The 27,593-nt window shown below is 39.2% G+C and overlaps 1 protein-coding gene across 5 annotated transcripts in view; it reads left to right on the forward strand.

Moving 5' to 3' along the window:
* The window catches only part of GHR (growth hormone receptor), a 163,419-nt gene that overhangs the window by 67,454 nt on the left and 68,372 nt on the right, over positions 1-27,593 (forward strand). For 3 of the 5 annotated variants that reach the window (XM_027635316.1, XM_027635313.1, XM_027635314.1), the window contains exons 2-3: positions 11,561-11,645; positions 23,991-24,070. In XM_027635316.1, the coding sequence (XP_027491117.1) occupies positions 24,001-24,070 (70 nt within the window). In that variant the 5' untranslated portion in view covers positions 11,561-11,645; positions 23,991-24,000. Of the gene's footprint in view, positions 1-11,560; positions 11,646-23,990; positions 24,071-27,593 lie in introns of those variants that run through there. The other 2 variants (XM_027635315.1, XM_027635317.1) reach the window with 1 other exon arrangement.

Raw genomic sequence — 27,593 nt, forward strand, 5'->3', positions numbered from 1 at the left:
TTTTTCAAATCATGTTCAGGTTTCAGAAAATTGATTTTTCTTTGTGTCCAGTACAGAACTGCTTACAGAAATAACTGCTTGTAACTAATCTTTTTAAAGACTCACACTGTAACAAAATGGAACCCTTGAATCCCTAGTCTAGATTCTTAAACACTGACAAGGTAAATTAGAGCTTCATTAAATTAGTGATTCAGTAATGGAAGATGAGGATTCCATCTTAGAAGAATAGATGAAGAATAAATGAACTTTACATTAAACTTACCATTAAGCAGAACAAGGAATAATAATTTTCATCTGTATAAATGCACATACTTTGTGGTAGACAGTAGTTATTATGCCCAGAAGCAATCTCTGTGACATCTCCTAGTCACTTACTGTCAACATCAATTAGTCCACTGTGATGAAACTTCTGAAATAACCTGAGCTTAAGGAGAAATGAAAAACCCACATTTTTTTTGCTTTAGCTTCTTTTCGTGTTGTAATAATTGTGACTACTTGATAACTTGCAAGTCACTTTTATACAGAGGAAGTAAAATTTGCGAAGATGTTGATAAACATACCTTAGAAACATACCTTAAAAATGCAACAAAACTGCAAATCCCTTCATTTTTAATGACATCATTTACCATCTAGTTATATGTGTCTCATAAGGAAGTTATTAGAGATTATCTGATTTGGCACATGAGAATCTCTTCAGGGACCCCTCATGTTGTCTGAATACTGAAATGGGAAGAGGAAGTACTCTCTGTTTATTTTAATTGAAAGTGTTAAGTGAGTTTACCTGATTCTCTTTTGCAATTATGTGGCATTTCTGACGTGTACTATGTAACCAAACATGAGAAAATTGCCAATAAATACTTATATGACATGATGTAAATACATAAGTAAATTTATATTCCTAATTCAGTGTAATATTGGGTACAGGCTAGAGGCTGTCTGAATTCTGCCATCAGTGGTGTTCCTGCGAGCCCGTGAAAATAGGCCTCTTTAAATTCCTGAGTCTGATTTAAGATTGTTGATTTAATATTTTTAGAAAACAAGCCTAGATCAATGGAGAAATATTTGGCTGAAAATGTGAATTGCACAAGGTACATATTTTCACTTGGCACCTCAGGTAAAACATACTCTGGAGGAATTCTCCACCCCACTCCTATGTATATTCTGACTATTCTCCCCCCAGAAAAAAAACCCACAAAAATTCGTGCCACAGATACTTTCTGTTTCCTAGTTAGCCACATGTAAAGAAAGCTTAATTTGTGATACTGGTGCTCTTATAGTTGCACTCTGTTTTTCATCAGCTGGGCAGCATGTTGTCTTGCACGTTCCCTGAGATGTATTAAAAATACTTCAAGCTAAAGAGGCAGCATGGAAGCAAATATACATGAAAATCAGAAGCAGAACTTAAAATAAATGACAGCTGTAATAAGAACTCACAAGATGAAACAGGTACAAACTCATATCATATACATAAAGTCCTACAATTTAAATGTATACATATATGCAAGCCAAGGCAGTCCTAGAGAATGTGGAAGGCCTTTGGATTAAATGCTCAGATTTCCCAAGTGCCTCATTGTAATCAACTTGCAGAGAGGTATTCTGGAGCTGTGTTCCTTCTGTTGATTAGAGTAATAACCAGAAGCAAATGGGGACTGCTTTTAAAATAGAATAGAAGAAAAATATGGAATATGGAATCAACTATATAGTGTCATTTTGACATGGGATATCTCTTCTGGGTCTCTATTTTCATGGATGTTATAGGCCAATAATGCCATGTACAATCTTTCTTGAGTTAAGAAGCTGGATTTGAGATCTCCCCAGATGAAATATTTGTTTCTGAAATAAAATGGTTAGCGCCTTTGCCTGAGACCTTTAAAAGATTTTTTTTTCTGATCTATAAGCTTTTTTTCTTCTAAGGTCATTCTTCAGATTTAGATTTTAGAAACTAGACATTTTGAAAGCATGAAGAAAGGGGAGACTAAAAACAGCAAGAAATGTGTCTTCTTAAGCAATTTTTAGAGTTTGGAAAGCTGCTCTTAAAAACCATAGCATATATGGCTCCTCTGGCTTCGTGAAACAGACAGCTCTCTAGCATTAAGAGTATTTGTTTTCCAAAATTGTAGAGGATTGTCATAAGAGAAATATATTTAGAATATGAAAATACATAAAGTACATATGTAGCTTGCTAGTAATTCATCCCAGAAAACTAAAAGAGGGCAATAGAAAAGCCACAACTAAAATGTAAATCTTAGTCACTCTTGCCGCCATCTTAAATGAAATCTCAGTAGTGATTGATGAACAAATCTAAGATCAGTATTTTCTGTTAACAAAATGTTTATACTTAATATGATTAATACATTCACTCATATTCCAATAATACTAGAAGCCATGAGTATCTCAGCATTGCAGGAACAGCTGGTCAGGCTTGGATGCCTAACTCAAGGAACAGCCCGTGGTTGGGGATCTAGAGGATGGAAGGCTTCATTTTAGCCCTTCAGCCCTTCATACATATGCACTTGCCAGCTGCACTTGTTGCTCCTGGCTGACTTCAGCATCTTTCTTCTTAGCAAACTTGGATAACCCCCTTTTAATGGTTAAGGTATTCACATGCACTCTTTCTTGATAGCACCAGTCATGCTGACCTTGGAGCTGAATGCTCAACAGTGTGGGTTTTAGGTGTTGATCTGCATAGTCAAGTGATGTCCAGATTCCCTGACTCTGCAAAAGGCCTGAGGAAGTGCAGTTCAGGACTGAAAAGCTGAGAATGTACTTCAAAAGTATAGAAAGAGCTGTCCATTTTGCTACATAATTTTGGGTGAAATACACTCACGAAGAGTTGTGTTTCTTCTCTCAGTGAAATATGACCCCTGGGAAACTGAAAAGGCAAATGCTAGACTTTTTTGAGGAAACAAAGTGACTGAGCTACTCACAGAGAGGCTATTTTGGGACATGACAACAAAGTGGGCTTTTTGTATTTGCTGTTGAGTGAAGGGAAGTTTGAAGAAAGTGACCACTCACAGGTCTTTGTTTGAATGTGAGCCATTTTTAGAACTTGAAAAGCTAGTAATTTAAAAATTGAGATCTTTAATAATGCTTAGGGTAGCAGCTGCAAGACTTAAAGCCAAACTAAGCTCAAACATAGCAATGATGGAGATGAGGTAAATTTGCTACTGTCCCCTACAGTTCTCTCCTTTGTTCTCAAGAACAATGTCCTAAGGTTACACCATTTCAAAAAATAGGGAAAAGATGAAACTATGGAGGTTGTAACTTTGCCCGAGTTACATACTAAGGCACCAGTAAGCCTAAAATAAAATTTGTATCTCTGAATTTCAAGCCCTGTATTTCAAAGCACTACACTATTTACCCACTGTGCTAGTTGTCATGAGCTTTTTGATCCAATATATATTGTTTGTATATTTCTGTATTAACAGTTTGCCAAGTCATTCTATACACCATGTTTTTTCTTATAGCAGTAACAGTTTTGGCAAAATGCATTTAACAGGTGATTTTCTTTAAGTTCTTTATTTCCTTTTGGAAAATTCTGTATTTTCTTTCTTCTACCTTTTTACAGTCCCAATTCCCTGAACCACAGTTTTTATCTTTGCTTTAGTTAATAACTTTGTTTTTCCATATCCATCAACATTTTTTTTTTGCCTATTGAGAAATGTTTATTGAAAAATAAGATGAAGATGTCAATAAGAAAGGGAACCTTATTATTCATAAGCTAGGCTTTCCAGTTTTGCAGAAAATTATCTGGAGCTGGCTGATTGTGGCTCAAGAATGCAATTCCCATCCACTTGCAAAAGGACAGATATAGTAGGATATTATATAAAGCTGAAAAAGAACTACCTAGAGTAGTAAGGAAGTTTCTGCTTTGCTTTCAGACTTGGACTAACTGGAGAGAGTCTGTTGAGAATGAGTCCCTGAGAATGATCCATAATCCGGAAAACTTAGTTGAAAAATAGGTTTTGTGTGATCTAGAGAGGTAGGGAAGTGTAACAGTCTTCAGGTAGGTAAAAGACTATGAAAAGGGCAGGGATAATCTGATCTATAGTCTTATGGGGACAAGGCAGGGGAAGTAGAGAAATTGAATTGCATCAAGAGAGGCTTGAGGTACATATCAAAGTAACTTTCCTAATGGAACGGCATAGATGCATTGGGATAGATTGCTTGTTGAGGCTGCAAAATCTTTATAGGTCTTTGTTGGTGTTTAGAAAAATCCAGTAGTCAGAGATGAGAGTCAAGCAAGAATTAATTGATCTGGCTGTGAAGAGTGGGATTAGACCATATAATGCCTGACAGTCTTGTGCCACCATATTTTCTGTGTTTCTGTTACAGGTCACCAGCTGCTTGTACCTAGTAATTTACGTGAAAAGCAAATTGAAGTGTTGGGTATTTATTATTATTATTATTATTATTATTATTATTATTATTCAGCCTCTAGTAAATTCCAGTTTTCATTTTTTTTCAGCCTTGTAGAAGATTTTTTTTCCTTATTTCCATTCTCAATTCATCATTATGTCTTATGTTTCATTCAAGAGCAATCTAGTGTTTATTGCTTCTTCCACATATGGATTATTATCAGGTACAGTAATCCATTATGTATTTTTCTCAATAAACTAGGGCTTTTATCTTGGTTCTAAAAAGTTGTCCCAGACTTCAAGCAATATTTTCAGGTCCATGCTCTTTTGATGTTTGTTAGTCTCTTAAGTGTGGACACTAGAAGTGGCTACAAGAATCCAGTAATACATCTTTTTTCTGATCTTGTGCTTGACATTTCTCTGTTAATTTATCAAGAAACTTTCCCTTTTAAGTTATTGATATGTCAGCAACAGTTTCAGGTAATAGAGTTCTGGATTTCCAGCTGCCCAGATCTCAAAATACTGTCTGTAAACATTGACTAAACTATTTTTCATAACATTCCTCCACCCAAGAAGATCATTAACTGTAGCTGGGAAAATGACATACTTCACTTATGGAAGACACTCTGAATTTCTGGATACCACAAGAGCTATCTTGTATATCAAGTGAAATTGCTACTTACTTAGAAAGTTTGGATTTCTTACCTGTTTGCCTCCTTTACAACACTGATGGGTTTCTTTTAAAAAGCTGAAGAGGTGTATTAATTCCTGTATTTGGCCTTGCACTGTGGTGCAGACCTCGTGAGCTATCCTTACCACATATATACTCGTAAGCATAATGCAGTGGAAAACAGAAATTCATTTTTTATCTCTACTACAAGTGCCAAAACAAATATCAGTTGTTACTCAGATTAGTGCTGCTAAGAAAATGTTCCGGTTATTGTTATGTCAAAGAGGCAAAGACTGCCAAGTCTGTGAGAACAGAAATGTGGTTCAGTGAAGTATTTAAAGCATGAAGGGCAAGATTTATTGTAAGACTCCTAAGGATATGAATAAGTTCAGAGGGGGGAAAAAGGCTCTAGTTTGGAACTAGAATGTGATTCCTTGGCCAGTGTATGCTGGTGAGGAAAGTGTAAAGGTTAGAGGACAAAAACAGATTAAAAGCCTTAGCTATCAAATAGAAGAGAAAGGGAATGATGATGGAAGTTCTGATGGGTTTTGTAAGTGTTTCCTTGAAAGAATTTAGGGAATTCCTGTGCAAAGGAGAAAGTTGGTGAGAGATGTTAACGAGTGAGTTCACAGTTGCAAGAATTAGCTGAGGATGTGAAACCTCATTGTATTAGAGAAGTAGAGTTTGAACTTAAGAAAGATCATAGAATCACAGAATATCTAAAGTTGGAAAGGACCCATAAGGATCACGGAGTCTGACTGCTCCTCACAGGACTAGAGACTCCTAGCATTGTCCAGACACTCTTTGGACTCCTTACAGGTTTGATGCCATGACTGCTTCCCTGGGGAGCCTGTTTTAGTGGCAGATCACTGTCTTAGTGAAGAACTGTGGGGGATTTCGGCGGGACCGAGCCCTTGAGATGGGATGAGAGAGAGTGACTGAAAATGGAGGCCCTGATCCTGACAACATACTGATGTATCCTGAGAGAGCAGAAGAGCAGCAGGAGAGAGCTGTCCCATGGGAACAGAGAACACTGTCTCATGAGAATAGGAACACTGTCTCATGAGAACAAGGACCTGTTTTGAACGAGAGTGGTTGGGAAAAATATAAATATGGAAGAAAAATAAGAGCAGGTGTGCAGGACTGTTGTGGGAAAGAACAGGGTTGTTATGGGAAAGAGCAGAGTTGTTGTGGGAAAGTAGAGTTAAGAAAATCCACCTATTAGCTGTAAGAATCTTAGTGTGTGAGTTTGAACTAACCTATCCATGTGGAATACGTGTGTCTAAAATCTGTACTTAAGAGGCTGTGAAAGCAGCCCTGGGGTTCTGCTTTTCCTGGAAATAAAGTTTCTTGCTGAACCTTTTCGTGTCGCAGTCCGTTCTAACAGCGACAAAGAACCTTTTCCTAATGTCAAATCTGAACTTCCCCTGGTGCAGCTTCATTCCACTTCTTTGTGTCCTGCCCCTGGTCACCACAGAGATCAGCACCTCCTGCTCTGCTGCCCCCCATGAGAAAGGTGTACGCATCGGTGAGGTGCTCCCTCAGCCTCCTCTTCTCCAGACTGAGCAAGCCAAGTGACCTCAGATGCTCCTTATAAATCTTGCCCTCAAGGCCTTTCACCACCTTGGTGACCCTCCTCTGGACACACTTTAACAACCTGATGTCATTCTTATGTTGTGGTGCCCCAAACTGCACACAGGACTTGAGGTGAGGTTGCCCCAGTGCAGAGCAAAGCAGGACAATCCCCTCCCTTGACCACCTGCTGATGCTTTGCCTGATGCCTCCCAGGACATGATTGGCCCTTTTCACTGCCAGGGCACTGCTGACTCGTATTCAACTTGCCAGCAAATGGATGGAATGACTCGAATGGAGAAAACTTAAAAATACATCTGAAGAGCCCATTTTTTCTTCTGTTTGAGATAAATATTTTCAAAATAGGTTTAGGAGAAAGCAGTTCAAGACTCTCAGCAAGTGCCACACATCACAATTGATGCAACCTAGAGAAATTAATGAAGTGCTTATCAAATACAATTAGAATACATCTCAGACAAATTATGTTTTGTTGTCCTTTGAATTTAGTTGTTGAGTTGTTGTTTAACTAGAAATGGAAGGAAGTAAAATACAGGAGAAATAGAATAAAGAGAAAATTAGGATTCCTTAGGCCAAATCTTAGAAGCACAAATGCTCTGGAAATAATTTGTCGCAGATGCCAGAGATCCTCTGTTGCATCTCTTGGTAGCCCAGCATAATGGAGGGGCAGAACTCCTGAACAATCTCTTAGGACTTGTGAGTTCAGGTGATGTGTCTGGTTGGAAATAATACACTCTTTGTCAATGGTCCATGCCATCTTTCTTCCAAAGCCTGTCATTTATACCCTCATCTTTTTTGTCTGCTGCCTGCAGCTTTTGAGTTATGTAAATATATGGAATTGTGGAATTGTGGAATTATTAAGGTTGGAAGGGAACCGTGAATATCATCTAGTCTGACTATCCTGTACAGAGAAGGATTTTATTAATGCAGTTGTACTGAGCCATGTTCATCTGGGTTTTGAGTAGCCTCAGACTCTACAATCTTTCTAAGCAATCTGTTCCACTGTTCTGTTACCTCTTCAGGGAAAAGGTTATTAGGGGAGATTTAAACAGCATTTACTCTTGGACTGCATCACTAGTGACTAACCCTCAGCTGGACTTTGTACCACTGCCTGAAACCCTTTGAGCCAGGCATTTCAGCTAGTTTTCAGTACATTTCACTGTACTCTTACCTAGTTGGTACTTCATCAATTTTTTTCTATTAAGATTTTACATGGGACAGGGGTGAAAGCCTTTCCAACTTTTTTTTATCACTGGGCGTTTCCTTAGATGCTCTTTTGAAGACCAAAAGAACTTTTGGCACATTTGGGCCCATACCGTCTTGTCTAGATTATTATTTTTTGGTACGTTATCTTACGATGTAATGAGAAGATAATAAAGGGCTAAGATGCTCACATCCCCATAAGGGAGTGATGAATCTGAGTCTGTTTCTTATTTTGTGAAGCAAACTAGTCTGGATGGGCCCTCTCTTAATTTCAGTGCTGCAATCCTTTTGCTTGCCATATGGGTTACAGTAATATGTTTCTGTCAAAATATATGTCTCTGGAAAAAAGCCTCACCTGTATTGTTTGTTCATATGAATCTGTGTTCTCCTTTTGCTGAAAGCTGCAGTTTTTCCATTTAGAGGGAGACTGCTTCTCATTTAAATATCTAGCTCATTACCTAGGTACAGTAGTGCCTGTTTTTCACACCTGTCAGAGCCAAGTGTAAATATAACTGTCTTTGTGCTTGTGTGGCTTGTTCTAAACTACATTACTGCAAATAACGATATTGCTGCTGGCATTTTTTGTGCTATCTCCACTTGCTGCTGTCGCAGGTGGAGTGACTCACTTCACTTGCTAGAGAAAAGTTACAAAATGTTTATTGATGTAGAACACTGATTTCACAAAGTTTGGCCAATGAGTCAGCAGTTTAATGATGTTGGATGGCAATGTGTATTTGATTGTTTACAGCACAGAGGATGGGGTCAGACAAAACTGTTCAGGAGAGCCTCCCACTGAGTCATGAAGTTCAGAAAGGATCCCCACACATTCTAAATTTTTCTGAGGGGAGTTCAGATATGTCTGGATTCAGACTTAGTCCCAGACTTGGTCAACAGTTTATACCTGAAGAATTGTATGTGCACAATCAATATTTTATGTCAAGATTCCAAAGTTTAGCATGCTACTAATCACTTACCAAGAATCTTTTATGGCAAAGAATCTCTCATTCTTAAGGAGTAGCCTTGAGAGGTGTCTGTACTCAAGGAGAGAGCCTGGCATGCAGCCTGCTGCCCTGCAGGAGAGCTGGACAGGCCTTGGGCTGTCCACTATTTATGGAGTAAGATGATTGACCAACAGTCATATTTGTGTAGCAGCCATATTTCAGTTGGCACATGCTCAACTAGCCCTTAGCTGTTCAATGAGACTTAGGGCCCTTAGATGTCAAGCAAGATTTATGGCCCTTAACTATTGTGTTGATATCTGTAAGCCAGATGTAGCTGTCACAACCACTGCTGGTGTCTGTTGCTCAAGCAGAAAAAGGCAAGGGTTGGAGCACATTGTCACAACTGCCAGGAGAGAAACAAAATGTTCTGAGTACAATCAGGTAATCAGAAGTTAGGACACTTTCCTTTGTTGCCCATAAAGTAGCTAAGAGATGTTTTCTGCTCTTGAGTAGGATTTCAAAATATTTTGGAAAGATTACTGGAATAATTTTCTTTGTCCTGTTGTAAAAGGATTCTGCTTTGTCATTAAAAGGTCATTTCCCCTTTTAATGCCCTACTGAGTGTTTTGTAACAGGAATTTGTCAGTAGTGCTTGGTAGCTTACTTCAGTCAACAGCTGGCTTAGACTTTATGTTTATTTCAGACTAAGCTGTCCCTTTATTTTTGGAAAAGAGAGGCTTACTGATCAGTTATTCTCTCTGAAATTCAGAGTTCTTTTGAAAATGAGAAATTAAATGAACAAGACTCTGGTGGAATTATGTATGCAGGCTCTTTCAAAAAATTGGCATAATAGCACTTGGCTGTGCATATTACGGGGTAGAACAGGGTAAAGACTTACTATGTACAGACCTGTCTAGTCCACTTGTTTCATGATGCGAACCAGGAGGGACCCCTGCTTTCAGGTTTCACTTCAGCTAACCACACGTAGGATGATATATTTTATAATAATATATTATTTTTGGTTTTGCATGAAAATTACCTTCTGTTCTTTTCAAATATATGTTTAATTTTTCTTTCAGTTAAGTTCAATGATTTTTTCATTTAGTAGTTGGGTAGGTGTTGTTTTGGTTTTTTTAATATAAAAACAGAGGTGGCAGCCTTTTACACATTGCACTAGAGAAAGATTCCAGAGAAATACTAATGAAATTTTCATTCAGAATCACATTTTGCTTTCCATTATTTATTACTTAGTCGTTTATCCATACATTAAAATTATACACCTAAAAGGAAGATGCAAAAAAATTCCTCCTGCTCTTTGTTCAGCTAGTGTTAACTCAATCAAAGAAAACTCTCTTTTAAAATGTTGCTTTTTTCTTGTTAAGGTCTTATTAAAGCTATGGCAGTGTGACCCCAGAACATTCTATCTGAATCACAGAATCATAGAATCAGCTGGGTTGGAAAAGACCTCAAAGATCATCAAGTCCAATCCTCGATCAAACACCACTGTGGTTACTAGACCATGGCACTAAGTGCCACATCCAGTCTCATCTTAAAAACCTCCAGGGACAGAGAATCCACCACTTCCCTGGGCAGCCCATTCCAATGCCTGATTACCCTCTCTGTAAAGAATTTTTTCCTAATATCCAACCTAAACCTCCTCTGGCAGAGCTTGAGCCTATGCCCTCTTGTCCTACTGATAGTTGCCTGGGAGAAGAGACCAACCCCCACCTGGCTACAACCTTCTTTCAGGGAGTTGTAGAGAGTGATGAGGTCTCCCTGAGCCTCCTCTTCTCCAGGCTAAACAACCTTAGCTCCTTCAGCCTCCCCTCATAGGACTTGTGCTCCAGTCCCTTCACCAGCCTCGTTGCTCTTCTCTGGACCTGCTCCAGCACCTTGAATATACACAGTATTTCTTTAGGTGTTATTTGTGGGGTGTTGCAGACTGCCTTTTTTTTTTGTTGATAATTTAAAGAGTCTGATACTGTGAAGTCTGGACTTCTGTTCATAGTCCCACCTACTAGAAACCAGATTATTGTGAATTATTCAAATAATGGGGGCACCATGGCCAGCTTTTTTAAAATGCTTTTAAAAGCTGACTTGCATCTTTGGGAAGAAGTAACGTTCCATGTTGAATTCCTGTTATTTTTATTAAACATAGAAGTAGTACCAATTCAAAACCATTTTGGGTGCTGCTGCTGTGCCAGATATCATGGCAGTGATAATGTGCTTAGGAATTCTGAACATAACAAGTGATGTACTGCCTTTTTTTTTTTAACAGCATGCCATTTTCCTGAGATTCAGACACTTTTCTTTTAGAGAAAAAGGAAATGTTATTTTCTTAAAATTACCAGTTCATAAGTTACCACACTGTAATTTATTCTCTGAAGTAGTCATAGGAGTAGTGAGGTACTACTCATCCTCTGGGTGACTCAGAGATTACTTCCAGTGCAGGTGATTTTCAGCAGGAATGTGCATTAAGAATGAGCATTGATCAGTCACCCTGATGTCTCTTTGCCATTTAAATCTCTGTTGGTGCATTTTAATGTCAAGGTTACCACAGGGTCCTGTGGCTTGGCAGGCCCTCAGTGACACGGGTTTTCAGGCCACTGCTGCTGTTTGAGTGAGAAGCCCAGGTGCTGCACTCAGGGCTGCCAGGCAGACTGCCCTGCCGATAGCCTTCCCTGAGGCATAGCAGTGCCAGGACACCCATTTGGATTTTGTTGTGTTGCCCTCCCACCGCAGGTGGCCTTTGCTGTTTCAGAACTCATCCCTTGTCTGTTTCTCCTGCTTTCATGTAGGTGCTGGGATGGCTGGAGAAGGTCACGGATTACAGTTGAGCTGAGGGAGGCGTGAAGCATCATCCATCCCCTGCTGACATTTGAGGTAGTGTGATAACTTTTATCTTGCCTGTGAGTGCCTTTATTACCAATGTTGGCTAAGCAGAGGGTTCAATAGTAGCCTGTAGCCCTGCCGATAATCCTCACAGATCCCATGATTCATTACTGCAGGAGGTGATAATTATAATATGCAGTATACAAAATTCTGATTGGGATCTAATTGTCATATTTTATTACCCCGGACAATAGAGATCTGTGAATTAACGCTGTCAAATTCAACCCTGATTAAATTGATGGCTTCGAGCCCATTTCTGTCAACTTCTAGTAGCCAATATTTGTAGATAGAGGGCTTGGTGACTCTTAGAAGCGTTTAAAGGCTATTTGGCATTGTCAGAGAAAAATTATTATATTGCATTTTAATGAGACGGTTCTCATTTATAGTGTCATTTAGGGTATTAATTGCCTGACTTTGTAAATGCACATTCGTGAAGAAAATAGAGAAAGAAAATCTGTATTTTACAAGTGAGGGATAAGGTGAAAATGCATAGCAAAACATTGTAGATAACAAATCATGGTTTAAATGACACTTAAATGACATGTAGTTTTAATGCACCTTTTGGTTCTAATTCATATCTAGAATATATTACTGAAAACTTAATCAAAATACAGTGGGGTAAATTTGGATCATGGAAATACACTGTGGTGTAAGGGATTCAGACCTGTGACTGCTCATGGCATGAAGCTGAAAAGCTGTTATCTAGTGTTAAATTGCTGCATGAGACTTTACAGCTGCTATCTGTGGACTGTAGAAGTTTTATGAGACTTGAACTGGCTATTCCTGTCTAAGTGTACACAATTGTAATGTCATTAAATAGAAGAGACGTTCTAGATACTTCTTGCTTTGGTTACGATAGCAATAGATAGAACTTGTTATCCTATATCCATGTTCTTAATGTTTCTGAAACCAGATGATAGAACACTGGATGCATTCATTGCGCCATGGATCTCTGCTTGGGAGATTTGTTTATACCTAAACAATTTCACTGAGAAAATAAGAAGGTCAGAATAGTGAAAAGTTACTTGTAAAAATCTTGTAAAGTAGGTGTAACTTAGTCATTAGGGACCTCCTTAACCAAAGCATTCTTTGTTGTGGTTACCATGCCTTCTCATATGGAGTTAAACACACTTGAAAAACAATTTATGAATGGCTTCTATTATTTTATAGCTGAAACGTGACAAAACAACCATACAGAAAACTGTTTCTGTGCTGTGTTTTCTTGGCTTTCTGTGCCCAGAGAGCCAGTTGATCCCTAGCTAACTGCCCATTCCTGATTCCTCTGCAAGCAGCAGTTGCAAAAAGCATGCCTAACACTGGGAGCACACAGCTTGGACTAGGGGTCTGACCTTGCTTTTGAGCTCCACTACCGACTCACTCGGATTCTGTCATCCTCTGTAACCTCACCGTGTTTCAGTTTCCTGTTTGTAAATGAAGGCTAATAATTCTGAACTTTCAGAAGGGAGGAAAGCATCCCAATCCTTAGGAAATGCTGTTATTCACAAGGGGCTGTCATATTTGATGTGCTGTTGAGAATGTGTTACCAGGCAAGAGTTTAAAGCCTTTGCATTTAAGTGTGACCCTTTTTTATTGTATTAATCTAGTCACCTGTTATCAAGTCTGATTGCTGAAGAAAAACTTGTATGCAGTAAGTGAACTAAAAATCAGGACTAATTTATGCACCAGGGCAATTCAAAACTCGTATCTGCTGTGATATTTCACAGGTTTAGTAGTGTTGGGGAAAATATAATCTATGCAGAAGTGATTTATTTAATGCTGCTGTACACTTTGTAGTAGAACCTAAGAGCAGTTAGAGTCATCATGCTTATTGTGAAATGGTTGCTTACACATGATTCAAGTGTGATTGGTAAGTGTTATACATATTTTGGGATGGTATCATCGTTAATGACTTCTTAAACATAAAAAAAGGATTAAATGTTTTTATACATGGTAAAGTTTTTATAAAAATGAAAATCTTTGATCTCTCCAGGAATAAAGCTCCCTGTGATATTGAATTTATTCAATATAAGAACCACAAAAAGGAATAGTCATACTGTTTCCCTTCTATACCGACAGTGCCCACACTGGTGAGACTGCCTTTCAGAGCCCAGGGCTGAGTGATGTGACAATGATTACTGGTGTGCTGATTAAAGGGAGGGAGACCGTTCCTAAGACTTGCTGACAGGTTTCTGTGCAGCCCCCAGCAGGGTTTTACAAAACTCTCTCCAGCTACAGTCCTATGGTCCTCCACTTTAGTCTGCTCCTTGTTATTGCACTGTGTGTCTTATGTAAGTCCTGGGATCTAGTTTGGTATGGAATTTTTTTCTTCTGGTTTGAATCTGAGAAGTACTTAATGGTGGTTATGGATGAAGGCTCAGGCTCTCAGCAGCTGATACCACAGGAATTTTATCTGTAAACATCTATTTCTTCATGGTCCTTCGTAAAATAACAATAACAGCAATGGAAAACTGTGAATGCACTACTCTGTTTTAATGAACAGTTGAACGTGCTCCAAAGTTTCATTTTTTTAATGAGATGGTGTTGTGATGGAGTTCCTGCAGAGGAGGAAGTCATAACATTTGTAGAGGCGAACGTGCTCTCCATCAGCCAGCCAACTTTGCACTGAGCAGCTCTGATTTTTGTAGCACCTGTGTGTTGCAGAGGATCTCATTTTAAGCGTATCAATTCGGAGTTTGCATATTTTATCTGTGATGTCTAAAAGGAAAGGTTACAATGCAGAACAATCCTTGTGTTTTTGTCTGATGTTTGAGAAGTGATATATGTGCAGGGAGAGGTTTACTTCCACTACACTGGAAGCTAAAGAGCATAGTTTGTTCCTATTGTTTGTAAAAGAGCTATAGACTTATTAAGAAAGTGTTGCTAGTTGCTTAAGTGTTTCAGATGAACTGATCTTTCTCTAAATTGTAATTCTTTCTGTCCTAATGCAAACTGTCAGTTTGTTGGTTTGGATTTGGTTGTTTGGTTTTTTTTAATCCACTACAGCTTTATTTTGGGATGCCAGGATGGCTAGCAGTATATCTGCAAGACTAATATTCTTTGGTAGGTAAGACATTGGAGAGGGTTGCAGTCCATGCCTTACTCTGCTGTTAGGCTGTGGTGTAAATACGGGCAAGCTGCTCCTCTTCCCATTGTCTCTGTTTCTCTGTCTGTTAAATGGATAATGCCACTGACTCCTGCTGCAGACTGCTTCAGGATTTGCTGATGGAAAATATTGTTTGACATCATTAAAATACATCTCTAAAAACAGATCTGTCAAATTACATTTAAAATTAATATGTCTGTTTCTATGGCTTATTTTGCAGACCCTTCTTAATTTCTTTATTGGTAGAGTTTTCTTAGAGGAAGTGATGGAAATCAAAACAAAGCTCTGTCAGTTTCCAGTGTTCATTTTTAACTGCAACCTGGCATCTCCTTTTACCTCACTCATTCCAGAAGACAGGCTTCGTTGTATTGCTGTGCTGGCTGCAAGTGCCCACTCAGAAAATTAACTAGAAGGTAAACTTGCTAAACTAGTAAGTGTTTAATAGGTCACCAACTCTAGAGATTACCAGGCATGGCTGTTTGGTTTATTTCCCTTAAATATCAGGCTGGCTTGATCACCCACTGCGCAGTCCACTTGTCTCCACTCTTATTTCCACGTTGTTCCTGGATCCCATGTCACATATCCTCTGACCTCTCCAATGCAGGAAAAAAGACTTTCCTTGAGGCTTCCCACACTTCTTCCTTGTGTGGACTTAAAGCACCAAATCCACAGGAATAGGGCCAGGAAGCAATGCTGATATGATCTTACAGAGAAAGTCAATGGAAAGCCAATCGTACTGCTTCTCATTAACACAGAACTTCTTAAACAGATAATTTTGCTTGCAGTTATTTTGAGAAACAGTTGCATTGAATATATGTGCTCAGTTGCTAACTCTACATCAGTTTAACCAAGACTTAAAGTTACCTTTAATCTGCATATCACAGATGCCGATTAAATCAATACACATCACATCTTAAGTTGATATGAGCTGCAGGACATACAAAACTGCACTAATTTAAAATGCACTGATTACTGTTAGACCTGTCAGGCTGATTAATCTTATCAGGTGGACCAATTGATAGTAAATATGTGAGTGCTTGGAGTCCTGAGTGGCTATCTAGAAATGCACTCAGAAATGCTTTGTCAGTCATTTACTAGCTTTCACTTACTGCAGTATTAAAGTTAACAACTTCCTAAATGCCATGCAGGCTCTGTTATGTGGTTTTAATTTGATTAGGAGCATACGAATAATTTAGCATGCAATTAAACCATGTAATTAATTTGTTCTATGGTAATGAACTGTTAAGTAATTTCATTAGTCTAGGGTAAATATCAAGGTCTTGAACTTAAATTTTACATCTGCTTGAAGATGTTTTTCCTTGAAGAAATGCATGTTATATTTAAATGCTATTTAAAATTAAAACCCTGCTGGCTCTGATTTCCTGCAATTGCTCTTTGAGGCCTGGAAGGCAGGTTTGGGTTCAAGGTGATTAGAAGAAATTGAGGATGTTTTGTTCAAAAATGCTCATCTCTAACCAAATTCTGGTTCACCTGAGATCAACATGAGTTTCATAGTTTTGAAATAGAGTTTGGCAGTAACTGAGCTTTTTTGAACAAAGCATCTTCAATTCCTTTTGATCACCTTGAACCCAAGCCTGCCTTCCAGGCCTCAAGGAGCCATGTCGGGAAATCAGAGCGAGCAGGATTTTCATGCTACAAAAAAGCTCCAAGAGATGAGATGTGTATTTATTTATAATGTGTGCTGAAGCCTGACTATATTTGCCCAAGGTAGTAGTTTTCTAATTGGAGTGATAGGCAGATAGTAGCACGCAGGAGAAGGCTTGCAAAGAATATGCCAACTAGAACAGTGGAACTGGCCTGCTGTGTATCAACGATCCAGCAGCACATATAAGATGGTTATTTATTTTTAAGCATGAGATTAATCCTTTTGTTTTCCATTGTGTTCCAGCCTAAACTCCCAGTGATGTCACTTACGTTGCTTTCCATCACAATTCCTGTGCTCTGTAAATTCTTCATAATTTCTGTGACATGCTAAGCTCTCTGGCAATGCTAGGAGAATTACTTAGCAACGTTCTCATGTTAAATATATAATCTTACCTGTTTAAAATCAGATGTCTTTCGCTGCTTTGATGGTTTGGGTCTACACTGATGAAGTCCTGATGGGATTTGAACTTGGTTGCTAGCAAGATGCTGAAGAGTTTTTGGTTTGTGTTTGGTTGCTTTTTTTTTTTAATACTGGTATGAAATTTTCTTACAGCACTTGAAAAATCATTTAATCTCTTTATGTAAAGTCTGAATGTGACATGTTTTTGAGTAAAACCATGCTCTTTTAGTACAGATTACTAGGGTATTGGTTGTAGATACAGACTCAGCTATTTCTCTTTGCTTTCTTGACATGACATTTGATATTAAATTGACGCATTATGTTTTTTAAAAAAAGATTAGAATATACTTTTGCGCATATAGAGAAAGTTTCTCACTTTTCTTTGCAATTGATTGTACAAATAGCAAAGCAAAGATCAGAATTTTGTCCCTTGGATGATTTATCCAAATAATAATAATTCTAAAAAAAAAAGGAGTGGGAAAAGCCTCAGAAGAATTACCACTGTAGCTGAGAAAGTGTTTATAGCCTGAAAAAAATTACCATTCTCTTAAACAGGCCTGAATCCTCTTCCTTAATGATTCAATTATATGTAAAGCTGAGTATCTGCTCAGCAATTCACACGCATGATATGCAGCTAAATGTTGCAATTTCTTTCAGCTGAGATGCATCTATTTTGCTACTTTGGTCTGTTGGGGGGGCTGAAAGGCAAACAAGCAATTAAGTCTTTTCCAAGTTCAAAATTTTCTGTCTGTAGTGGACAGAAACTTAGAACTGTAACTGCAGTCCTCTTTTAGGAATTGTCTTCTGATGAAGAAATCTACTGGTCTTACAGCTAAGATCCCCTCTCTCTCTGTACCTCGTCCATCAGATTACTGCTGTCAAAGTATTACAGATTTTGTTGTAAATGAAGAATTGATAGGCCATATGCCCCATCCATCCTGAGGCTTCCTAGCCCAGTTTTTGGAGTATGACTTTAAATGGCTTTCAGTACAAGGCCAGAGAAATGTCTAAAGTCTGGATTCACTGAAGGGCTCCTTAACCACGTCCAAGAACTGATAACCATTTAGCCTGTTACCAGTTTAAGTCAGAGTATTAGCTGACACATCTGTCCATGGGAAAAAGAAACCAGCTGAAGTAAAAGCATTGAAGGTGCCTGTTACAATAGAGATAGAAATAAATTGGGTGTTGAAATGAAGATTTCATATAGTCTCTATTCCAAAATTAAAAGTTTATGTAGGGAGAAAAATAATTTTTCTAAATCCAAAGTGAGCAATTAATTTAATAGACTCCATTTGCAATTTTAGCACTTTCACACTTGAAACTATTATAAATTAATTAGCTTACATAAAGATCTAATTAATAAAACAAAATAGCCTCATTTCCATAGTTTTAGTTTCTAATTATACTGTACCTTTTAGTAGTCCTCAAATTTGCATCAAAACATGCATAATAAATGCAGCTTTATGCTGTAGTTCTTCATTCTTTCCCAGTGGGGCTATCTTTTGTTGTTAGGTTTTGAACTTTTTTTTTTAACTGAAATTTGCCCTTTGTGAGGTTTTTTGGGTTTCTTTTATTTGAAGTACATAACTTCTGCTTCTGTGGTATCATTCCTTGTTCTTTTCGTATCCAGGATAGTGGCACACAGTAAGTGAATGGTATGTTATTCATATCAACTGAGATAATTAATACATCTGAGTATATAGCCCTGACAAGGGTTCTATAAAAACAGGCGTTTGTCCAAGGGCTGCTGATGACTTAATCAAGCTGTAATATCAGCAAGCAAGGGAAGAGGGCTTTAGGTCCACTGCAGTTTTAGATTCTGTTGATTGGAAGGGCTGAAACTAATTTCAGTTGCAGAATGACTCCATCCTGTTGGCACTCCGGGGAATGAGGGTAAGCAAGCAAAGTGATTTCAGCTATGCATGATCGGCCAAACTGGCGTGAATGTTTTTAGGCAAGCACAGAAAGGTTACCCCTTGGTGTCACTGGTCCTGCCCTGAGATAAATGGTAAGAAATGTCCACACTGTGAAAAATAAAGGCCTTTCACCCAGAAAAATTGTGTACGAGTACGTGCATACGCATTTTGTAGTTGTAATACAGATGATTCAGGACAGACCCAGAGAGCCTGGAGTTACCATTTCCTTCTCAGCATTTGATCTTATTTAGTGGTGGATCTGTTGGTTTATATTTGTCTGCATTGCACACTCTTGTGCCTTTGCCAGTTTTTTGTGACCTGATGGAATGATGAAACAGCAATGTATGGAAAAGCTCTTCAGATTAATCTTTAACTCAGTAATTTTGTGGTTTGGTTTGCAGCAAAGAGGCTGCCTTTGGCTCTGTACTAGCTGCATATGTGCTGCTGTGGCAAGCAGTGCTAAACTGGAGGACGTTACCAGGGGAAAAACTCTCTCATATTTGGAGTACTGTATTAATGGCGACGGCAAAAGCAGCAGTGCCTTCATAGGTGCAGTTCAATATCCTTGTCCTTCCCCTTCCTTCCGGTCCTTTCAGGTTCAGGAGCTATCTGAAGGTCAAGATCTTACTTCAAACAAGTTTTGTTTATAAGCAAAACTCCTTATGATTTACTCCAAGTGTTAACATTTTTACCTGACCAGAGTAGATGCAAAACACTCAGTATGCTGTGACTAAACTGTTTCTTTTCTCAAGGAGTTTCTTAGCCCAGTTTTGCCTTTTAATGCTATGTTTGCATCCCACTGGAGAGACATCGTGTTTAAATTCAGTTGTGATTGACCCTACTCCAACATTGCTATAGAAAAAGGCCAAGATTTTTTTTTTATCCTTTTTATAACTCCTGGCTCCCTTTCCGTACTGAAGCAATTAGCCTGAGCTGACCTCTAGCCAAATGTTTCTGTGGTCAAGTTTCAGCTGGCTTGAAGACAGTCAGCTGCTGTAATTTTTTTTTTTATCCCCCTGATTTTAGCTCTCTTCATTCTTACAAGCTGCTGAAGTTGGGTAAGATATAGACTATTATTCTTTAGAGTGTATTACAAACACTGAATTATTTTTTTTTCTGTTAAATAAGAGAGATTTTAAAAGTGGCATTTGTCTTTCATATGCATATGAGGTAGATAGTACTAGATTATGAAAGGTCAGTTTTGTCCTAATGCCTACAGGGAAGCTGTCTCTTGCTAAGTTAACACTGAAGCCTCTGGACAATACTGTCCTGTTGACAGCAAGTTTTCAAGAGTGTCTTAGAGGAAGGGCAGCCAGTGCTTATGGGATGGATTTGTGAGAGAACTTTCTGCAAGGTAGTAGTTGTCTGATGGTGGTGCAGGTAGGACTTCAAAGGACCCTTCTCTCAAAATATTTATTCTGAACCACCAAAAGTGCTATCATGATGGGGCACCTCCTGCTTTGCACCAGATTTTCTCCCACAAGACTGGAGCTGTGGTCATCATAACTGCAGCCCAGCAGAGGTTTTGGTATTTGTGCTGGATGCACAGACATAGTCCCTGATGCTTCACACCCCTTGCAGACTCCATTTGCCTGAGTGAGGCCCGGAGTACAAGCCCTATTCCAGGGACTCTGAGTTTGAGCTTCAAGGATGTAGCACAACTTGCACTTTACAGAGGCCGTTGCACAAAGGGCGTAGCTTGATGCATCCATGTTTTCAGATGAGAGAAGTTACTGTTCTTGAGCTCAGTCCTGTCCATATTGGGTATGTTCAGAGTACACCAGCTGGATATTTTTCAATGACACAACTTGTCTGGATGGATAATGCAGTGGAGGATCCCATATGGTTTTAGGCAGAGTAGAGACACTTTGTTTTGTCTTGCTAAGATGTTGTGAGAATCCACTGAAGGAGCATAATTTGTTTCTGTACTACATTTTACTAGCAAAAAGGCAAGGGATGAAGCAGCAATTTTGATAATCTTTGAGGTTTAGGAATGCAAATTAATCCTGTGCCCTGTTTCAGTTGTTTCAGTCAAGCTCTGTGGCTGACCAGGGAAGGGAAGGGTGAGCAGGGAAGGAAAGCTGTGTCCTCCGCTCCACACTCACTGCTCACTCCCATGTCTGTAATGCCCCGGTGCTGCTCCTGGGCTGTGTCTTTGTGGAGTCCTGTTCAACCTGGTTAGCAAACAGGTTCGTTACAATAAATGTTTATGGATTAATTTTAACTGGAACAGTTTCCTGATGGAGTTCACTTCATGCAGGTATGTAAACAAATCTGCCAGCTCAAGAGGAACAGCAGTACTGGAATGGAATTGTTTTCAACTGCAGTAGCATGACCTTACTGAAGTGCAACATGTTTGTTGACCTCTGTGATGTGTTTCCAGGCTCCTGGGTTGGCAATCCAGCTGTCAACTCGCTCTTCCTGGAAGGAAGCTGAGATGGCCGCCAGTCAGGGGTGCAGGGATGGAGGGAATAGCTGTGCTGTGACAGCTGCACATGAGAGCCAATCCTGGTCCCGTGCAGTTATGAAAATGAAATGGTGTGCTCAGAATGATGAACTCAGATGACATTTAGTGTCACAGGAGAACTCCCGTGAGAGTTCAGGCTTTTCTTGTGCTGTTACTAGCCAGGAAGAAGTAGGAAAGCTTGGAGAAGAGTGGTAGGAGGATTAGCAGGGCTGGCAGACATGGGAGAACAGGGAAATGTGAATATGGAGGCATCATGGGATAACTGGGTACTGTGACAGGCAGAGAGCAGGAGGTTTGTAAATAAAGTGACATTGTGCTCTGGCCTGTGAAAGAGAACACAAAACTTCAGGGAGAAAGTGGAAGGGCTGAGGGGGAGGGAAGACTGTTTGACAGTGAATAAATTGTGTAATAAGAGAGGAATTGGCAAATACAGAGACATATTTTTGTAGAAGATTTATGAAAAAGAGACAATGAGGATCCTTTAAAGAAGAGTACAGATGAAGCAGGAGGACCAGTTGAGCTAGCTGAAAATGTAGCTGATCTCAGATGAACCACATGCTGTGCCAGTGGATCTCTCTGAGAGGAGGATTTTTGGCCTGTGATTTACTTTATTAACTTTTTCCCAGCTCTGTGCACTCCAGCAGCTGTAGCTGTCACTGCTCCTGATCCTGCTCCCCAGGCTCCTCACTCCCACAGTGCCCTGAATCCTCACTAACGCATTTCTGTACCCCTTCTTTCCTCCCTGTCCACTGAGAACAGGGGGAGTCACCATTGGAGAGACCAGTGTTTGCTTGGCCAGGGGAAGGCCCTGCTAGTCCCTGCCTGGTCAGTCCACAGAGCTCCTCCAGCTTCTCCCTGTAGGTGGCCCACGCTTACTTAGGCTGGCCCAAGTTTGCCTGGGTAGTGCTGCTAGGCATCCTTGCCCTGGTGTGGATGCAGTGGGGAGCATCTCCTGGTTTGCCTTTGCGGGTCTGGCTTAGGCGTTGCTAGTCTAGAGCAGTTTGAATAAATGCCTCCTATGCCGAGCCTGAAACATGAGAATTATTAAGCAGTTGCATTAATGAGGATGTGAGAAATACCTTCTGATTTTCAAGTTTTGTACGGAACAGCATGAATGAGAAATCTGGAGTTCGTAATGGTTTTGATTTCTGTGGTGTTATTCATTCTATTCTCTTAGGGTAAGAAAATTGAGGGAATTACCTTTTAAGTTCAGCATTACCATGTTTTACGTACTCTGCATCCTTGCATTTTACAGTTTTTAACCTAATTCAAACTTTGCTAACTCTACTAGGAAACTGACTAGTTTTTGACACAGAGATTTGATAGCATGAGTTGTTAATTGGTAACACGTACTTAGAGATTGTTACACGTTGTTTGGACACTTGTGATTTAATCTCCTTTTAGATAAAGAAAGCAAATCTCTAACTGAAAACAGTCCAACATAGAATCAAGGTCTGTCATATGGATTTACAGTCAAATGTGAAAGTGGAGCTAGTATTGTCTCTCTCTCTCTGCTGTCGCATTGAATAGGGGTGTCAATGTATCTTGGTAGTTTTGTGCCACAGAACAAAAAACTGCTTCTTAACTTGTTTCAGCATCAGTCCTCATTTTAGCATCTGTGTTGCAGCATCTCTGGTAATGTCTATGGTTGTAAATGGTCGGGTCATAACCATGGTACGTATGCTTTCCCCATACTATCTATGGACACCTCATGAGGTTTTGGGAGCAAGGTACAATTCTGTGCAGTAGGCTGCACTGTCTGCAAGTCCAGCACAGACCAGCTTCTGCCCTTCATTGTTGTTACCAGATTTTGGTGATAATGGCAGGAGCAAAGTAGTGCCTCAAAACAGGATCGTGTGATGGGGTTGTAGGAAATGTGTATGTGACACAGGTGAATTAGGTAAAAGGAGGAGCGTGCTTTTGGGGGAAGCCGTAAAGGCTTGTTGGTTTATGCTAGGTTTTTAAGGGTTTGAATGCTTGGAGATTGTAAAGGCTTTAGTGGGTGTGCTCAGGTCTCCATCAGAAGGTTCTCTCTCAGAAATGACATAGGTAAAAGTGAGACAGTCTCCAGGGCAGCCCCCCAAGAGCAGAGTGGCTGAGCGGGAGCACCGAGCCAGGTGCTTACGGTTGTGCAGGGTGCCAGTAAGGAGCAGATCAGAGAATTAGCCCAGGTTACTCTCATTCTTGGAGCCCCACAACTGCTGCTGCCCTCTCTGCTCCTGGCGTGCTGCCTGCCACGGGCAGTGGCCATAGGTACAGAGAAGGTGCTTTTCTGCTAACAGCCATTTCTGGTGTGGGAGCTGGCCTGTGGAACTGCATCACTTCTCTCAGCTTTACTTCATGTAGTTGTAGACTTGAGAAGGGTTGTACTTGTCAGGGGAAGATGAATACAGCTTCACAGGAGCATTAACTGGAAAGAGGATCATCACATGTTTGTTCCCTGAAGGAGTACAGTTCTTTTCCTGCTTTCACATCTAATCTGTGCTAGTCATTGGGATCCATCCCCATGTGGCCACTCCCTGGAAGCAGTCTAGAGATTGACAATACTTGGTTTTTTCCTCTCTCAATATTAAATGAACTAGAAATGCATAAGCTAGTTGTCTTGTAGATATAGTAGACTGCAAGATGATGTACTACTTTATGAGGCAATAAACCATAAACTAAATATACTTATGGTTTAAATCCAATCAGAAATTCAATAAAACTAGATAATAGTTTAAATGTCATATCGTGTTAGTAATATTTGTTTATAAAGAAACTCTTCCACTGTCTTTTGTTGTTACAGAATTAGAAGTATGGATCTTTGGCATTTGCTGTTTACTTTGGCACTAATCTGTGCAAATGACTCACTTTCTACAACTGATGGTAAGTTTTATGATACCTGTCCATGCCTTTGTGTGTATACACATATATATAATTTTATATAAACAGTATTTTTATATTCAATTTTTCATGACTCTGCAGCTTTCTTGATTGCAGTAATGGAGGTACATAATGTGAAATGTGAAAAATACATCAGTTAATCTTTTGTAGATGTAGTGGATGAAATTGAAACGTTGCAGAATGAAGGTGAATTTCATAGACAGTTGTAAGCAGGCTGGATCATTGTTGGTATTAGATACCTCAATTTTCTTTGCTCAGGTATTGAAGTTATGAAATAATTGTATGGGGTTTTATTTTCTTATGTGAACTAGTGGGTGTTTTTCTTTAACAAGTCTTCTAATATATTCATATTTTAAGTATAGGACTATTTGGAGATACAGAGGAAGCATTTAAAGACTGTACACTTTGGATCTCTGGCCAATAAAGTTTCATAAGAAATACACTTACAAATTCTTGAATAGAGGTTATAAAAGGGATTTTAAAAAAACCATGTACCTTCAACCAGCCAGCTGGACTAGTCTTTAACTTATTTAACAAAAATTCCCATAAACTCCAGTGAAACTTTCATGTTGTGTAAGACTGATCTGCTTACACTTGTTATGCTCCAGTTATGTAAAGAAGTGCAACTTAAAACCTGGTTGTCTCTGTCCTGTTCAGGTCTTCAGAACAAAGACAGTAACAGTTTTCCATAATAACTAATTTTATGCAAATGTGTCACTGCTTCTTCCAGAGTTACAGAGCAGCTGCAGCCAGGTGGCTCTGTAGGCAGGTGCCCCTCCTGATTCCCTAGCCAAAATCCGTGTTAGCAGAACAAGTCCAAGACAGCAGTTTGATGAGTAATTTTTTAAAAAATGGGATGAAAACAGCTTCCACAGCAAAATGCAAATAAACTGGTACAATTTTCAGTGAGAATTTCTGACATCTCTCCATTTCTTCTTTTTAAATTTAGCTCCATACTTGCATGTTACTGAATGCAAATTAAACATTTCCAGAGTTGCAAGTCATGTTTCATTAACCTTTCTACTGTTAGCTGTAAAATATGGTACTAAACCAAAGGGCTGTGTCATAGTTGCCTGTAGTCATAACTGTTCTACAGTTTAAAGGTATAACCATCCTCCTTTGTTCTGATACAGTTCTGTATTTTTTTGGAGTTTGCATACTTCAAATTTCTTAGGTACCTATATTTGCAGAAGCACTGGAGAGACATCAGGGGTGTTACTTTGATGTTAAAGGAGACATTAAGCCGAAATAAAAAATAATTAAAACTCAGATGATCAGTTCTCAGGTGATTCTTCCATAAAATTCATTTTGTTTATTAACAAACAGTTTTGGAGAGAGAAAACACAAGTTTCTGTTTATTTACTTCTATGTGTGTGGCTCCAGTGCTTGCCCTCTGTCTTATCAGGAAAAGAATCTATAAGACTGTCTCCTCCCTTGCTAGTTAAGGCTTTTTCTTTAAGTGTTACCAGATATGATACATGTACCAGTTTTTGTTCATTGCCACTACAGAATGGTCAGTAGAACAAAAATAAATGAGCCCTGAGTTGATTCTTTCCCCCACTGTGTCTGCATTTTACAATAGATTCATTCAACAGAAAAAATAATCCCTGCCCCAGTGCAGTCTGCTGGACCAACTGATTTCTCTCCCAAGTTTTAAGGGCATATGAGGATTTATGACCCTTGACAGATGAACTGTGGTCCAGACATGCAGTAAAAATCTGTTATAAATAAAACTTGACCACAGCGTCATCTTTGTGTGACTTTGTCTATACTGATAAAATAGTAGCTTCCATGAGATTACCTTCAGAACCAAAAAATCAAGAACATTTTCATTGTTTCTGTGCTTAAGTACAAAGTATAGCACTAAATATATATGTCCTGATTTGTTGCATTATTAAAGCATTGTATGTGGGAAGGGGATAGAGCTTCGTTTGGTGATTTCTAATGACTAACTTGGTTCTAATGCTGTAATACATTTATTCTGAGTAGGGCATGTGCTCAGCTGAGAATGTCAGACAAGAAAGTATAAGTTGAACAGGAATATTTGAGATAACAGCACGAAAGAACACCCATTTGCTATTCTTGCATGATTTAGGTCAGAGTATTAGATGAGAACTGTTTGTTAGTTGTTTCGTTCCTTTTTTTTTCCACGTAAATGTGCTCATACCTGCAAAAGTCATTGTGAGCATCCAGTTACACTTGGGTGATGAATCCTGACAATCTTACGGAGCTCTACCCAGCACAGTCTTGCTGAGACCTTCCTATAAACTTAAATGTCCTCCATACCTGTACCATATCTGATTCACTACCAGGGGGACTGGATCTATGGTGACATGGTTCTCTAAAAATTCACTTCAGTAGTCATATTTCAATCTGTTATGGAACCAGTATAATATAGACTTGTACATGGGAGGCTTTTGTGACTTGAAAGTAAACAAAGCTTAGTTTCAGCCTTACAAGAGCCTGTGCTTCAAGCTGGCTCTGTGTCGTGGGATTGGATCCATCCTTGACACAGGGTGAAATCCCATACGTGTTTCCTCCTTGTGGGATCGAGGGTGTGAGGCCAGCAGTTGGCCAGGCAACTGCGTAACATTTGAGACTAGATACTGGACATTTAATCACCTATTTGCTGTCTCCAGGCTGGTGCCCAGTTCTGCTGAAGGCTTTCCCTTTATTTAGCTTGTTTTTCATGCTCTCCTCTTGCAAAGAGGTTGGATTTCTGGCTCCTTAAACTGAGACTGCAGCTAGCATGAAGTGACAGGGGTGCCCACTGTCTGTGAGGGTGATGCTGAATGTGATCAGGCAGGTCTTCAGAGCAGTACTTCAGAGCTGAGCATTTGCAGTCAGGCTTTCTACCAGGGATGCTGACCCACACGCTGTCCATATCCTCAAGATGCCTGATGTACAATGATAAGGGCAGAACAGAGATAGTGGTAGGAAGAAAATGTAAAGACCACAATAATGGGAAGGCAATTTCTAATAGGTGTATAATTACCACAGGTAAATGGGTTTTGTGCCTTCAGGATTGGAAAGCACAAGGCCCGTTTTCACAGCTTTTTGTTAAGTCAGCAGAATTAGGCTTTTAAGAGTTCAGGTTGCTTTGAAGATGGGGAATTGTGTGGTTCTGACACTTTAGTTTAATTTAATTCATTAGGTACGTGAACAAGAAAGAGTGCTGCTTCATAAATAGATCACCTACATCTGTGCAAAGTTAATTGTCATTCACGAAAAAAATAAAAGTTTATATTTGTGTATATAAACATAAATTGTGTTTGAGATGTTACATTAATGTAACTGTGGTGTTTCAAATACATATCCATAATTCACAAGGGTATGTTGATTTGCTATACCTGCTGACATCAGAAGTGGTGGAGGGGAATTGCTTCAGACACAGACTACGGTATGTTTAGGAAGCAAAATAAATGTTGTAATGTTGCCTACTTGTTCCTTTTCTACAACTGAGGAGTGTAGGTCACATAAGGACATAGAGGAATAAACTGGGAAT

The sequence above is a fragment of the Corapipo altera genome, unplaced genomic scaffold, assembly GCF_003945725.1.
Source record: "Corapipo altera isolate COAL_440 unplaced genomic scaffold, ASM394572v1 61411, whole genome shotgun sequence".
NCBI lineage: Eukaryota > Metazoa > Chordata > Aves > Passeriformes > Pipridae > Corapipo > Corapipo altera.